The sequence below is a fragment of the Eulemur rufifrons genome, chromosome 29 (genome assembly GCF_041146395.1).
Source record: "Eulemur rufifrons isolate Redbay chromosome 29, OSU_ERuf_1, whole genome shotgun sequence".
Lineage (NCBI taxonomy): Eukaryota > Metazoa > Chordata > Mammalia > Primates > Lemuridae > Eulemur > Eulemur rufifrons.
The window spans coordinates 29417936-29435031 of NC_091011.1; the positions used below are offsets into that span (position 1 = coordinate 29417936).

At 37.2% G+C, this 17096-nt stretch overlaps 1 protein-coding gene across 1 annotated transcript in view; it reads right to left on the bottom strand.

The window, feature by feature from the left end:
* Positions 1-17096, bottom strand: part of KLHL7 (kelch like family member 7) — a 59700-nt gene that overhangs the window by 16821 nt on the left and 25783 nt on the right. Inside the window, exons 6-7 of the mRNA XM_069461239.1 lie at positions 15529-15703; positions 8538-8680 (exon numbers count right to left, since the gene is read on the bottom strand). Of these exons, the coding sequence (XP_069317340.1) occupies positions 8538-8680; positions 15529-15703 (318 nt within the window). The remainder of the gene's footprint in view (positions 1-8537; positions 8681-15528; positions 15704-17096) is intronic.

The following is a 17096-nucleotide window of genomic DNA, read 5'->3' on the forward strand; positions in this document are numbered from 1 at the left end:
CCATTTGATCCAGCAATCCCATTATTGGGCATCTACCCAAAAGAACAAAAGACATTCTATAACAAAGACATCTGCACCCCAATGTTTATAGCAGCACAATTCACAATTGCAAAGATGTGGAAACAACCCAAGTGCCCATCAATACATGAGTGGATTAATAAAATGTGGTATATGTATACCATGTATACATACTCAGTATACGTCTACTCTCAGTTATAAGAAACAATGGTGATATAGCACCTCTTGTATTTTCCTGGAAAGAGTTGGAACCCATTCTACTAAGTGAAGTATCCCAAGAATGGAAAAATAAGCACCACATGTACTCACCATCAAATTGGTTTCACTGATCATCACCTAAGAGCACATTTAGGACTAACATTGATCGGGTGTCGGGCAGATGTGGGTGGGGGAGGGGATGGGTGTATACACACATAATGAATGCAATGTGCACCATCTGGGGGATGGACACGTTTGAAGCTCTCACTGGGGGGGAGGGGGGTAAGGGCAATATACGTAACCTAAACTTTTGTACCCCCACAATATGCTGAAATAAAAATAAAAACAAAAAAACAAATACAACCTGAAATTTAGAACTGGGGGAAAAAAAAGGAGTCAGATGAACATAATTGATATTCATACCAATCCTGAGAATATGTAAACTTTTTGATTTTAGAACGGAAAACTGAAGTTTAGGAAGGCTGAATTGCCTAAGGTTATACACCTAGCTTTGAAATGCTTTCCACAAAACAGCTGCTTTCCTTTAAAGAAAAAGGGGAAAAAAGAGAAGACCAATGACTTAGTCCTTCAGCTCTTCCACCTATGTCTAATTTCTTTAAAAAAATTTTGTTTTTAGAGACAGGGTCCTGGTCTGTCACCCAGGCTGGAGTGCAGCAGTGGAGTGGTCATAGCTCACAGAAGCCTAGAACTCCTGGGCTTAAGTGATCCTCCTGCTTCAGGCTCACAAATAGCTGGGACTACAGGCATGTGCTACCATGCCTGACTAATTTTTTTTTGTAGAGATGGAGTCTCGCTATGTTGCCCAGTCTGGCCTCAAACTCCTCGCTTCAAGTGATCCTGGCCAAAGTGATGGGATTATAGGCATAAGCTACCGTATCTGGACTCTAATTTCTTTTTTAAAAGTACAAAGCTAAGTTAGATTCCATTCAGTTAAACAGTTTTTGAGAGCTTTTATAAAAAATTTTAATAATCATACTTCCCAAGCCAAAAAATGATGCATTCATACTCAGGATTCAATATACTCTTAAGTCTTTTCTCTCTCTTCCTATCCAAACTCTACCAATAAGTCTCCCTCAAGAAAACCTCCATGAAGCTTCTGCAGAGCTTCGTGGTTGACAAATCCAACCCAGGGAGCTCTTTTTTCATACCACCAATGCCATCACTGCCTATCACACATTGAGACATTAACTGGTTAAGTTCAGCTGAGGTGCTGACCTCCGCCCCTGTGCTAACCGCTGTGTTTATGTGTACACCTCTTGCACTCAGAGTGTGAGAACAGGATCGTGTTGCTATGTGTGTTTTTTATTTACTGCCAGTGCCCAACCCACAAATTTTAAAATCTAGATGAATTGTGATCTGGTTAATATATGCTACAATGTTACTTGCCTAAACTATACTTTTACAATCAGCTAGCCATACAATATGCTCTGCTGTTTGTAACAGCTAAGGATAATTATCTTTTACAGTGTGTTCCAAAAGTCTCCATATATAGGCAGCCAATAGTAATTATCAGGCAACATAGTCTAAGTAAGCAGTGAAGATTTATCTCTTTCCTGGTCAGTTACCCTGAGCCCGACTCTTATCCCTTTAGACTTGCACTCACTCATGTGCCCACTACCCTCCAGCTACTTCCCAATGGCTGGAGTCCCTCACCAACTCACAGAGATAGCATTCCCATTTTCCTCTTCTCTTCTCAGCCTTCAATCAAATACCTGCAGCTCTATTTCCATTCTCTCCAAGCCTTTTTAGGGGACTGATCTGTTAATTTAGGATAATTAAGGCTGGCTGTGGCTTATGGAGAACAAATTTGATGTCATCACTCCCAGGGTTAGTCATAGTTTCACTGGGAGGTTTCTTGCAGATATAGCGATTTGACACAAGGAGAAATCTCTGAAGGTGAGAACTTCAGGCAGTCTACTGAGCAGAGGTGGAAGGGGCTGTGAGGTTAATTTCAGAACAAAACTACAAATCAGTGTGTTATGGAGATGCTTGAAAAGAAATAGACCGAATCTCTCAATGTTCCTATTTTGGAAGACATTCTAGGAAAACAAAGCACTCAACTGAGCATTTGTCTCAGAATGTGTTCCAATCTCTTCTTTACATAAGCATGAGGACCACCTGTCTAAACAAACTGCCTACAGAGAACCAGGCAGAATACCTACCATGCACTAGTGCAGAGAACACAGACACTGACAACTAAGGAAGCTTAGGGATACTCCAGATGGCTCACACTTGCATTCCAGCAATGTCAGTTGCTGGGGCTGGCAGCTGGAGGTCCAATCCATCTGGATGACTGCTGCTCATTTTGGATATTTTGTTCTTGTTGGTACTTCCAATCATTTCAGCAGTACTCATGCATTTACCTCTGTGCACTGCTTCTAGAACACTCTTTGCTGACCGCAAACACTACTGACATACACTAATAAAAGCCTCAATTTTTTAATGTAACACCATTTTCCTTTAAGGTTTACACTGTTTTTATGCATATGATCTTTTAAAATCATACACAATATATAACTGCCAATTTCCACTCTGATCACAGGATGGGAAGTGTCCTCCTTAGTGAGGTTCTGTTTAAGAGGGAAGATGGCTATGATACTGTGAGATAAAGGCACTGTCATACCTTTAATATACAATATTTCCAACAGGAAAATGTGTTCTACGTTCAATATAACTTCTTTTTTTGATTTAGGGCCCTCTATATTGAGTCCTATAAAACCAACTGACATAATTTCCTGTGAAATGTTATATAAAGATATACCGGTTCATTCATTCTCACAAAATTGAGTACTCACCCTGGGTCAGGCACTAAGCTCAGTGTTGAAGTAGTTCAGAGTACTCAGTAAGAAAATGCACTCAGGGTAAATCTTCTGACCCTAATGGTTCCACGAATATGGCACTATGTGGTTTCTTGCCTTAGCAAATTACAGGCGCTGGCCCTCACCCTGCTAGTGTTACTACGTTTGTTTTCGGCAGGGAATATTGCAGAGCCCCCTTTTCTCTAGGGCATAGTCTTCCACTTCTCCATCACATGAAAGTAGTGGGCCAAGACCCTTACAAAGTACTAAGCTCTCAGCTCATTATTTCACTGGCAGAAAAAGTCTGAATAAAAACTGGTCAATTATGCCAACTTTTATTTAAGCATCAATATCTAATAAGGCATTACTACGTGCAGCCTAAGAAAACAAACACCAAGAGAAATAGAACAATAAATACGTAACTCTTTTGGTAATCACTAAGCATTTAAAATTTAAAAACAGGTATAGGATGGGAGGGGTAGGCTCAGTAGTCTTTATAAAAGGACCATAACAATAAAAATATCATTGCAATTCAATATAGCAACCCAAGACTTCCTTTTCTGCCAATATTCAGAAAAAGCTAAGATTTTCTTTGCTATAATTTTTTAGTTATGAATTAGTACAAATATTTGCCTCCTGTCACCAATGATATTCAAGATATATCTAAAGATAATAGCTCACAGCTTAATATTGACTTAATTCTGGATAATTCAATTAAGTACCACTGTTTAAACTGTCCCCTTTGAAGGAGAATAATTCATTGAAAATGATCACTATTTTTGGCTAGTACAGGACACACACACACAGGTCCCATTAAATGACTGTCAAACCCATTTTAACATTTCTGAAAATATTCTGAAAAGTTCAAGAGTTTTAAAATAAAATAGTATTCCTATACAGTACTTCTTATTAAGCAGTCTACTTGAATTGGATAATGAAATAATGTTTACTTTGGGAGATCCAAGATAAATAATAATATGTAACGATATCAGCTTCCTCAATTATTTTAATATTAGAAATAAGGACTAAGTAACTTATATTACAGTGTTATACACAAATAATGTAAGTTGCAAAAGTTAGTTAAGCTAAATTTTTATAGCAAGAAGAAGAGAAGGGGCTGGCACTTCTAATAGAAACAATAAATACTGTAATGGGATTCTAATAGTGTGAGCTTCTGGGAATAAGAGATAATCGATGGAATGAGAATGTTATTATTTGTAGTTCATTCCTCAATTATTTGAATTTTTCAGCTGGAAGTCTAAAAATTTGTGGTTGAGAATACAAAATAGCAGTTAAGAATGGGCCATTTTATAAAAGTAAAGCAAGACATCAAATGAGAATTCTGAAGTTACAGTCTCACTTCCAGGGTCGTGTGGGACATGCATCTCTTTTCAACTGCCAATAAAAAAAAAATCAAGGAAAGTGTTAGAACTACAGACTAAAAATAAACAAAGTGTTAAGTCATCCCACAGTTGCCTTACTCTAGAAACAATGCTCTTGGCCTCCTAAATGAAATTAGGATTCTTCTTTGCTCATTTGTACATCAAAATAGCCATCTACTTTATTTTAAAATATTTTCCCACCCAAACTTGGCTTAATTGCTTTTTTAACTGCCCAAATCAACACAACAGTTAGCCTTTGGGAAACAAATGGGATATAATTATTGTTAACACCTGAAGGCTGTGGTTTGTAGAATAACAATTTAAACCACTATCATTTCAGTTTTTGCTTGTTTTGCAGTTTATCATTTTCTTTCTTTTTTTTTTTTTTTTGAGACAAGAGTCTCACTAGGTTGCCCAGGCTGGAGTGCAGTGGCTTCATCATAGCTCATTGCAACCTCAAACTCCTAGGCTCAAGCAATCCTCCTGCCTCAACTCCCCGAGTAGCTGGGACTACAGGCACATGCTACCATGCCAGGCTAATTTTTTCTCTTTGTAGTAGAGACGGGGGTCGTGCTCTTGCTGAGGCTGTTCTCCAACTCCTGACCTCAAACGATCCTCCCACCTTAGCCTCCCAGAGTGCTAAGATTATAGGCGTGAGCCACCATGCCCAGCTAGTTTATCATTTTCTTATTCTTGACTTAAAAGGATACTGAAAAAATTAAAAACAGCCACTGAAATTTCAACAGGTTTACCCTTATCTGGTGTGAAATAGATGTGCAGGTTTAATAGCACAGTGAGGACATTGTATGTATTGGAGAGTATTGCACAAGCCATGAATTCTCAAGGCACCTGCCAGTCATCTAGTCTAGAAAGGAAGCTAGATGTCTTTAGTAAAAAAACCAGCCTATATTCTGGAGGTGGAAGAATGGCTCAGAAATAGATGTATGAGCTGAGAGCAGCCCAACAGGGACAATCCAAATATGATGGTGATTAACCAATCTAACCTGACCTTCCCTCCCTGGGGAAGTGTTTTTGCTATCTGGCAGCATATCATTTACCATATGGATTATAGTGTTTAAGTATTATGGTAATAAAGAGAAGCTTTTGGAAGTTTCCCTCTCTACCAAAACGAGGAGGAACTGCTAAGACTGGTAACTCTGGTTGTTGTAAGGAGGGCCAGATATGGTCTTCTTATTGGACCAGATTAACACAACCACTAAAACTTGGCATACAGCTAACACTTTGGCCAATGTATATATTTCTCTGTTACTATCTACCCAGACCATTAGATGGAATTTCTTTTCAGCTGGCAAGGAAAATAAAATAATGTCATGGTCTGACCTTAAAGATATCTTGACTCTCTATCTCTATGCCATAATCTAAGCTGCAGGCACCACGGACCCTCTCACCTTCCCAAGGTCACATACTGGTCTCCTATGTTGATGCCCATATGCTGATCAGTTCTGAAGACCAGGAAATGGAAAGGATCCTATAGGTCTCAGTCAGACATGTGCTGGACACGACAGGAGACAAGTTAGCCTAGAATACAGCTCACTTTAAAGTCCCTAGATATCCACAGGTCTACAACAGAGGCAGGCAAACTACGGCCTGAAGTCCAAATCTAGCCTATCATCTGGTTTTGTAAATAAAGTTTTACTGGCACACAGCCATGCCCACTTGTTTATGTATTATTTATGGCTGTTATCCTGCTGCAGTATCAGAGTTCAGTTGTGGCAGAGAATGGATGGCCTGCAAAGTTGAAAATATTTACTCTGGCCTTTTATAGAAGTCTGTGATGCCTGATTGATAGCATGTTGGTATAACTCCTTAGAAATGAAGGACAGTTTTGCTGCCCCAAGCACCTCCTACATATTAGAGATTGCACATAACCTATATGTGGGTGTCCTTTTCTTTCATATATATATTTCTACTAGGTAACCAAAAAGCTGTTAATTATAAGTAAACTCTACAGACGGAGAAATCTTTCTAAGTGCGACAGGCTATAGTAGTATGGCTCAGCTGCTCAGGGTACCCTGTGATCCTGCAGCATCAGGATGCTGCACATGGCTTGAGGCATGTCCCAGTATAACCACAGAGCATGGCCCTGGGATTCTGGAGCAAGGCCAACCTTCTTTAAGCAGGTACCATTCTTTCAGCAGTCAATTCCTGGCTGACAGACAGCAAATGTCTCACACCAAGGGAAACCAGGTGCCCATATCATTTACCCATCTTGAATAGTTTTACTTGACCTGCCTAACTACAAAGAGAGCATGCCTTCAACCAATAATGTGGTATGTAAACACAAGACTGGGCTTATGGCACACAATTGCCAAATAAGCCAATCACAACCCTTAACCCATGGTCCTTCACCTGCTTCACTGTCTTCTCCCTCCATAAGGACTATGCCTTTGTGGAGGTACTCCCTATATCCAGCTAACAAATTTAAGAGACCTGAGCTTGTTTTTGATCGTACTAGCCAATAATAACTGCTAAAGCATCATAGCCCCTTCAGGAATGGTACTGAGGGACAATACAGAAGGCAAGTATTCTGATTTGATAGAATTTTAAGCAGTTCATTTTATTGTCCATTATACCTTTTAGGAGTGAAAGCTTAAGGCCCGTTTTTATTAATTCCTGGGCAGTTGCTAATGGTTTACCCCAGACGGATGTAAACTTGAAAGAATGGAAAATTTCTGACAAGGCGATTTAAGAAAGGACAATGTAGGTGAGCCTCCAGAAATGTGTGTCCATATAAATTCTTATCAGAGTGCCCCCAAATGCAAAAAAATCTCTTGTGGACAAGACTGCATTTGTTTCTTCTCTCTGCAGTCAACCTGATGCTTGTTCCATGGGCTTTTGAGTGACCACAATGGCATTGATAGAGGCTGCATAAACAGTTATAGAAGTTAATGGACTTCCCCTCCCTAAGGCCAATGTAGCTACCCACTACTGGCCATTGCCCACTTTGTGAACAACACTGACCAATCCTAAGCCCTTGCTTTGTTACCATACTTTGAGGGAACCAGTTAGTTACCTAATAACAGGCTAATTATACTGGGACCCTTCTATTGTTGAAGGGACAATGCTCTGCCCTCATTGAAATTGATACTTAATCTGGATTTGGATTGGCCTTTTCTGTCTTCTGCACTCTTGACAACACCACCATATGTGTTTTTGTAAATGCCTCCTATATCACCACTACATTATTACACAGGATGTCTCCAAGGACCCATTTCATAAAGAAGCTATCAGACAAGTATCCTAATGTCAACCATATGCTCTGGTCTCATCAAGTGTTTATCATTAACCCAAAATTGGCTTACAAAATGATTAAAGAGAATCCATTATGTGATCGGATACACCATCAGTTATGGATACCACTTTGCAAGGTTGGGGTATTATCTTTTAGAATTGCGGTATTTGCTCTGCCCCAGCAATACATGTAGTACCAGAAAATATTGTATTTTTTCTCCCATAGCCAAAACACATAGGTCTAAGAAGCGAGGAATAGAAATATGAGTGGATTCTCTCAAGGTTATAATTAGTGATCTATTTTTTAAAAATTGTGTTCCTAGACCTATGACTCAAGCTCTCCTGGCCCAGTTGCCATGATATGTAATAGAAAGCACACTAAAATTCACGATCATTTCTAGACAGTTGCATTAAAGATCATTTTATTTTTTTTCTTTGTGATTTTCTAGGTTTTCCAAATTTTCTAGAATGATTATGTATTATTTTAATTACTAAGGAAAAAACCCACTTCTAGCCCCAGAAGCAGATTTTCATTGAAAATAGTACATAATGAAAGCAAGGAGTTATTATGGATGCAAGAAGTTGTTAACAAAAAGAGGTAAGATAGGAGAGCTAGTTTTCCCCTTTTCTTTGACAGTGGGTAGGTACTATGCAGGACTCGGAGCAATTATGGCAACATTTGAAATCTAACCCTTAATTTCCTTATCTGTAAAATGAAGACGATATCTTATGCATCTCATAAAGTATGTGAAAGAACACCATAAATTAACATCTCTAAAGGCATGAATATTACCACTTGTAGTAGTTGAGTGTCTATGTGCTCAGTGATTTCAAAAACAAGAGAATAAGAAGAATGAAAACTAGTTACCTTAGGGTTGAAATATCTGCAAGACTGTGGTTGGGAGCCTCCAAATAGGGCTATGCGGTAGTCATGTTTCTTTCTTCTAGGCCTTGTGCCATCTACAAGCTCTTCTCGATCCTCTGGAGACAGTAGATGGTACCTCATTCCGCCTGTAGAAAAATACATGGCAACTCTTCAAGAACTTTGGGCACAAATGCAATGCTCTGAAAAGGAAATACCCAGACATAATAGTGCATTTCTTTCTGTAATTTTCTTTTATCATTCCTCTACAGCATTCAAGGAAAGGGAGTGGGAAGAGGCAAGAGAAATATATAAGGCCCTGAGTCCTAATCAATTTATTATTCTCAGCAATCACCATTATTCTAAGACTGTCCCACCCACTTATGGTGTACCAGTCAATTATCTGGCTCCTTAACAGCTGCCAAAAAAATAATTATTGAAATCCACATCTCCTAACCCAGTGGTTCTCAATATTAACTGCACATTAGAATCACCTAGTAAATCTCTGAAACTATTTATACCTGGGCCCTACCACAGACCAATTAAATCAAAATCTCTGGTGGTAGGGCCAGGCATGGTATAGGGCACCTTAAATCCTTGTCACTTCAAATGTAGTTCAAAGACCAGCAACTTCAGCACCTGGGAGTTTGTTAGAAATACTGAATCCCAGACCATATCCTAGACCTACGAAATCAGCATTTGCATATTCAGGATAATTTGCATGTACATAAAACTTTGAGAAGCACTGTCTTAGATGACTAAAATGCAATAAGGATTCAGAACTATTGTGATCTAACATGATCCTTTTCCTTCAGCAATTACTTAATTTTGTCAAGGGCCACTTAATCAAAAACTATTTTAAAGTGTCATTTCAAATCAGTGTGGGAAAAGTAGATTGTTTATCAATGTTAGACAATTAAACAGGGAAAAAATTGTGTGCCTACTTCATATTTCACTCTAAATTACAAATTAATAAAAATTTGGATATGCAAAAAAATCTCATGAATGCACTAAAAGAAAAACAGGATAGCTTTAAAAAAACAGACCCAGATGGGGAAATCTAAGTGACAAAAAACAAAAGAGCCACGGAAAAATGTTTAGACTTAACTACATAAAATTTTAAGTTAAATTAGTGCATGGCAAAAAGACAAAATGAAAAGACAATGACAAACTAAGAAAATATTTATAAATAATGTAAAAGAAAATTATAAAAACATACCCTATTAATAAGGTTAAGAGCAGACACTTAAGAGAAAATTAGATAAAGTATCTGAATACAGTTCACAGAAAAAGAACTACAAACAACTCTTGAACATATGAAAAGATGTCCAACTGCTCTCGTTAGAGAAATACAAATTAAAATCATACTTTCTTCCCTTCTCAGATTGTCCAAGATCAACGTGTGGGGAACACAGGGGCTATGCTAAAGGTGTGTAGGGGAGACACCACGCTTTTCCACTGCTGGTGGCATGTGAATGGTTATAACCATATGGACAGTGATATAGTACTATCCACAAAAATTACATGCACACATCCTTTAACCCAGGAATTTTCCTTTCCTAGGAGTTTATAACCATAAAGCTCATTGTTAGGGAAGTAGTTAAAAAATTATAGTATGTCTATACAATGTTATATTATATATGGCTGCAAAGAAGAACAAGAACGTTTAGTACATACACACAGAATGATCTCCACAAATAATGTGGAATAGAAAAAAGCAAGATGTAGAACAGTACTCAGAGTATAATACCATTTGTATTAAAAATGTATATTTTATGCATATGTACACATATTTTATACATGTAATTTATACATCTATATATAAGTAAATGACTGTATATGCGAAGTCTCAAGACTACCTCTGGAATGACATGCAAGATAATAATGGTAACCTCTAGGGTAAGGGAATGAGTGGTGGGGAACAGGAGTATCAGAGAGACTTATTTTTCACTATGTACCCTTTTAATACCTTTTTGAATTATGTATGCTATATAGTATTATTGATCTAAGAATAAAATAATGAAGAAAATCCTGAACATACGCAAAATACTTCTGTACATGAGGCTGTCTTGGTCCTTTATAATATAAAGGGAAAAACAGGGAAGACATGTTTTTGGAGAATAGTTTATGCATGAATGAAAGTCATTATCAGTATTTATTATTTCCTTCCATTTCAGAATTTGAATAGAAGCATTTGTGCATTAAAACAGCTGGAAACCTCAGAGGCCCAGGCTCTGGGTCATGCTCTAGCTTAGAGGGGTCCACAAACATTTTCTGTAAAGGGCTAGAGAGTAAATAGTTTAGGCTATGCAGGCCACATACGGTTTTATGGAATATCATTTTTTTTTTTTTTTTTTTTTTTTTTTTTACAATCCTTTACAAATCTAAAAGCCAGTTTTTGCTCAAGGCCGTATTTAGCCCATGGGTGGTTCTCAAAGTGTGTCCCATGAATAGCAGCATCAGGATCACTTTGAAATACAAATTATTGAACACCAACCCATACCTTCTGAATCAGAAACTCTAGTTTGGAAAACCACTGCTCTAGGAGGGTTCTACACAGGCCAAAGAGACTGTATAGTACATAAACACAGTACTCCCAGCAAGAGAAAGACAGGAAAGAAGGAGAGAAACAGGAGGAAACTGTTTCGAGCCAAGAGGCCACTGGGTAAAAGTGGCTGATTGTGGCCAACTGTGATGACCTCCCTTGGAGGAAGCATGAGCTATGCCTGCTTCATTGATAGGCTTTTTCTTCCTCCCCAAGACTAGGGCTGGAGGCACTTTGGCACTTTTCCTTGAGAAGCTCCTAGTTTCTTAGGCTTATTACTTTGGGAGTTATTCCTTCCAGAGTAAAATTTTATAAATTTTGAATAAGAAGTTGGCCTGGCCTTTGTGGCAGCTTTGACTGTGGATTTCATTTTTATTTTGTAACTCATTTTCTTTTAGATGTAAATTTTATTTAGCTTAGTGTTATTCTATTTTTCGATTGTCTTTTCCACTTTTCTTCCACTCTGAACAGGCAATAAAGTCAGATGTCAGGAAGAGAACCAAAGATCTGAAGAAGGGAGGTTGGAGGACTTCTTTCCTCCATTTAGCTCTACCTAGACCCCAAAGCTTGGAAGCATTTCAGCTGCTTGTGCTTAGTCAAGGGCTTATAGAACAATTCACTGTTATTTAAAAAAAAAAAAAAAAGGAAAGAAAAAGAAAAAAATGTAATAAAACTAGTAAGTTAAAATACACAACAAAGTTTCCTGCTCAAGCATCTAATCCCTACACTTGAATTTCTGGAACAATCATGCTATCCTGTTTCTAAATCAATTCAGAATCCACATAAGAACTATTCTCAACAGCCATACCATGCATGAAGAAATAGGAGTAGCTCTCAACCCAATGAGACTCTAAGGCCAGAAAAATAACACATGGTTTGGGAATGAAGGCATAACAAAAAACCTGATATTAACACATATGACACCTAAAAGATAAAAGCCTTAAAGGCATTTTCTTGGTCCTGATTTTCTTTCATCTCTCTGCATTTAAAGTGACTAGTGGCCACTTATACTCTACCTTATTAACACCCTCTCTACTCCTTGATTTTCAAGGCACCAGCCTTTGGTTCAAGTAGCTCTGTGACTTTGCCTTTCCTGTTTGTCTTCTTCCACCTGTTGGATGTTGGCATTCATAAGGATGTGTCTTTGACTAATACCTTCTTCTCTTTTACCCTTGACAACCTTAATTGGGTTCAAACACTCCTTGTCTTTTTTTAAAATTTTATTTTCATTTAACAAAAAATGAACTATATACTGTTTTATGCTTTTGCCACTGAGGAAAAATTTCCATATTAGATATTCATGAAAAATAATTTTTAGTAAGTGTAGAGCATTTCAATGGATTGATATATCATAATATCTTTCCAAACTGGGGATAATATTGGGTCAACTTACCTAAAACCACATAACACTATTTAGTAGCTATGTGTTAAGTCTAAAGAAAATTTTACTTCCAAATCAAGGAACAAGTAATCTAATAATTAGGACACTCAAACTTACTATGTCTCTTGAAAAGGATATCTTAGGCTGGAGTGAAGTGCTCATTTCTCTTTTATTTATTTCCTTAACTTGTGCCTGAAATCAGCTACACCTTAAGTGAATCATCCAGATGAGGTAACAAAAATAACTTCAGAGTTCATAGTAGGTTTCAGCTACCTTCTATGAGAGGCTTTCTTACTCATCACATATGAATTGAAATCTATAATGCTGCCCCACTTCTAGATATGATGTTTGGTTTTTTTTTTTTTTTTTTTTTTTTGTTGAGACAGAGTCTCACTTTGTTGCCCAGGCTAGAGTGAGTGCCGTGGCGTTAGTTTAACTCACAGCAACCTCAGACTCCTCGGCTTAAGCGATCCTACTGCCTCAGCCTCCCGAGTAGCTGGGACTACAGGCATGCGCCACTATGCCCGGCTAATTTTTTCTATATAGATTTTTAGTTGTCCATATAATGTCTTTCTATTTTTAGTAGAGACGGGGTCTCGCTCAGGCTGGTCTCGAACTCCTGACCTTGAGCGATCCACCCGCCTCGGCCTCCCAGAGTGCTAGGATTACAGGCGTGAGCCACCGCGCCCGGCCTGATGTTTGGTTTTATTAAACTCATTGGGAATTCAAGAGCCTGTGAGAGTTTGAAGGAGTATAACTTAGGCATATTATAGTCATTACATTACATATTTCATACTTGTTTAAATAACAATCCAAACTTCCGCTTACAGCAGAATGACAGACTAGACTTTCAGAAATATTTTCCTGCTGCAAAATAACTGTAAATGTTGGGAAAGAATAAAACAAGAATCTTTAAAAATGCATAGCTAAGATCCTAAGAGATAAGAGCGCTAAAAATGAAGATGAAATTAGACACCAGAATGGTAAGCATTAAGGACCCTGGAGCTATTCTGAAGGCATTTTGTAATACTGGAAACCTAGAAATTGTTTTTATTGGTTGTATGAAGGGGAGAAGATAAGGTCTAGAATTTTCCAAGCACATCATTAAAGCTAGACATCATAAAGGAAAAGACTGGTTCAGACTTAATGTAAAAACAACATGAGATTGGACATGCCAATTCAAGACCATCTCACAAGAAACAAACACAAACTCTACCTTTGAGAATACTAGTAGACCTGTAACTCCAAAACACAATATAGACAGCTAGCAGATGGAGAATCTGTCAAATCTAAATGGCTGTACAAAGAGATACCAATGAAAAGCAAGCCAAATTACCCTTCAGAATGCTGGAATGGCTCATAATTGGAGATACTAAATATTCCAGAAGGTGTAGGTAGGGATGGAAACAAAATTCTAAAAAATTCTGAACAAATAACAGTTAACTGCCAGGTCTCCTTCTCCTGCTGCACAGTCAGGTACTCACTGTACTTTCACTACTCTAGGAGACAGGACTAGTCTTTGGAGATACTGAACCAGATGTTCCAGACTCGGTGAACAGCACAGAGAAGGGTGCAGGAGTAAAAACATGGATTAAGCAAAAGTATGCGTATCAAAATAACTCCTCACCCAGCTCACAAATTCCTACACCCAGCTTATACTTCCCTGAGAAAATATCTACCAACATTTGGGGCTCCCCAACTTAAAAACGGGCTACTCTGATTACCCTGTAGTTCAGCTCAAGAACTAAGAAGCCCACTCACATGTACAGTCTATTAGTTTTGTAATAACTCTTATATGCTATGAAGCCAAATATTTAAGAAAAGCTTCCAACAACAAAAACAGGAAAAGAAAATTCAAAGGTAACATATAGAAAATATAGATAACAATAGCTGAAATAAAAGGTTTGAAAAAATTCAAGGCTATTTCTCATATTGGGGACCAAGAGACAAAGATGGATAATAGGAGAGATAACAAAAGATTAGACATGCAATGGCTAAAGAATCACAATATTAGTAACAGAGAACTGAGAAACCTATGGTTGAAAAGAGAGAATGCCCAACCAATATGACTTAAAAGGGAAAAAAAAAGCACATCAAGGCACATTACTGTAAAATTTCAAAATATCACAGATTAAAAGGTAAAAAAGATCTTAAATGCTTACATGCTTACAGAGAAGAATAAAAAAAGAAAGGATCAGATTGGCACTAGACTTTTCAAAAGTAATACTGGAAGCTAGAAGATAATGGAGCAATGTCTTCAAATTCTAACTCAAAATGATTTTCAACATAATTCTATATCCAGTTTATCCTTCAATGTTTTATGGTAAAATAAACATATGAAATTCGTAAAGTCACCAAATATTTAATGATTATATACACTATCAGGAAACTTTTAGAGGATATATTCGATCAAACAGAAAGAATTAAGATAGGGAAAAACCTGGGATTCAAGAAGAGAATGGATCTAACATAGGAGAGGGGTGATGGAGACGGAAGAAAGGAAGCCCCAGGACAAGAACTGTGCCCCAGGCCTAGAGAGCAAACGTCTATACTGGAATAGGCACAAGGAAGGGATGTTTCCAAGAAATTAAAGCAACAAATTGTTTAATTGTACAGACAATTTTATTCAGTGGCATTTTACAAAGGCGTTGAAGGACTGGGACTTAGCCTGCAAGTCAAGAAAATCAAAACAAATGAAAAATATGGCAATTTTTAGCTCCAGCCAAAAAAAGAAAAAAAGCTATTTAAGAAAGAAAATGAGATAATAGTACACTACTTGGCTAAGTAATATTAATAAGGAAACATGAGAAAAGAAGCACATGAAAGCTATTGTATACAAAAATAGAAAAAAGTAATTTTTACCTCCTCTCACTTACTAATGTATACCTATAAAATAAGGGCTGAGGCCAAGTCCCTTCCAGGTGTACAGTTGAGAAACCCAAGCAATTAATTATCTAAAAGAGCAAAGTCTTGAATCTGGGTACTGAATCTGATCCATTCTAAATACAGTTTTAAGCCCATAAGAAACTGGCTACATGATCAGGTTATAAATGGATATTAAGGCAACTTACTTATCACCATCTTAAGACATTCAGGATTGTCTTGAATAAGTGGTTCAGCTTGTACCGTTTTACTTAAGAAATTCTTTGATATAAGAGGAAACCTGACTTTAGCAAGGATATCAACCATAAATGGCTGGCGATTAGGTTCATCGTATTTCAACCACCTGACTGCAGCATCATAAACCTAAGGGGGAAAAACAGCACAGTAAAATTCTTAGATGGCAGAAACATTTTCAATTACCTATGTTTACTCTCACATTGAAGGGAGAGAACCTCATAAGGAGACAACCACTTATTCCTAATGTTCTATTCAGATATTTGCTTTCATCTCTGAACATTTGCCTGTACTTCAGAACAGTTTATTGCTCTAGTGAGTCTTGTAAGTAATGTTTTTTTTTAGAACCATTACCATATAATTTAATGATAGGGAGAATGCTTAATTTATGATTTTTTAAACAAAATATAGCTTCCTTTTCAGAATAAGATATGACATACATTGTAATGAAAAAATCTATTGGTCAACACGTTACCTATATATCAACATATATAGGAAAACAGGTTAATTTCCTAAAAGGCTTTCCACCCCAGGAGATATGAAGGTCACCTGTGATTTTATTTCAATCTTATACTCTTGCGCATTATTAATTGAAAACCTACCAGCTTTCTAGAAATATTGAAAATAAAAATTCTACTTTTAAAGTAAATTGCAGGATATTTATATAAGAATTGTTCCCCAAAATAATACTGTAGGATTCATTTAACTGCACTGAATAAGCCCAAGTTAATTAACATTTAATTTATAAAGTAGTTTAAACACACTGAAAACAAATTATTTCAATACACACCTATCTACCACACTGACACACTGGAGCTAAATGAATTAATTTTGGGGTGGTGTTAATAAGACCCAAGATCTGATCTCCCTATGAGTTAATTTTTTGTGGGAATTGGTCTTTTTTTAAAATAAACTTTTTGGGGGTCAGGGCTAAAAAGAAAAAAAAGGAAAAAAATAAACCTTTTATTTTAGAATAGTTTAAGATTTACAGAAAAGTTGCAGAGAGTTCCCACATATCCTGCACCCAGCTATTAAGGTGTTACATTAGTATGACACATTTGTCACAACTAATGAAGCCATACTGGCACATTAACTAAAGTCTATACCTTTTTTTGGTGGTGGGAGGGGGAATTCTTTAGTTTTTAATCTAATGTTATTTTTCTATTCCATGATCCCATAAAGGATACCTGGTCAGGTATTCTGTCGAATGTCCCTCAGTATTTTACTCATTAGACTGGAGTTACAGTTTTTTGGGAGGACAATCACAGAGGTGACATGCCAGTCTCATCAAGTGTGCATGCCTTCAACATGATTCCTCACTGATGGTAACCCTGACCACGTGTAGGCAGTGTTTGTCAGATTTCTCTAGTCTAAAGTTACTACTTCTTCCTTTTCCATACTGCATATAAGTCAGTTAAATTTTGATCACAGAACTGGGTTGGGTTTTTTCTTTCTTTCTTTCTTTCTTTTTTTTTTTTGGTCTATTTAGGTACACCAGGTCCAACCTGTTAATTTGCAAATT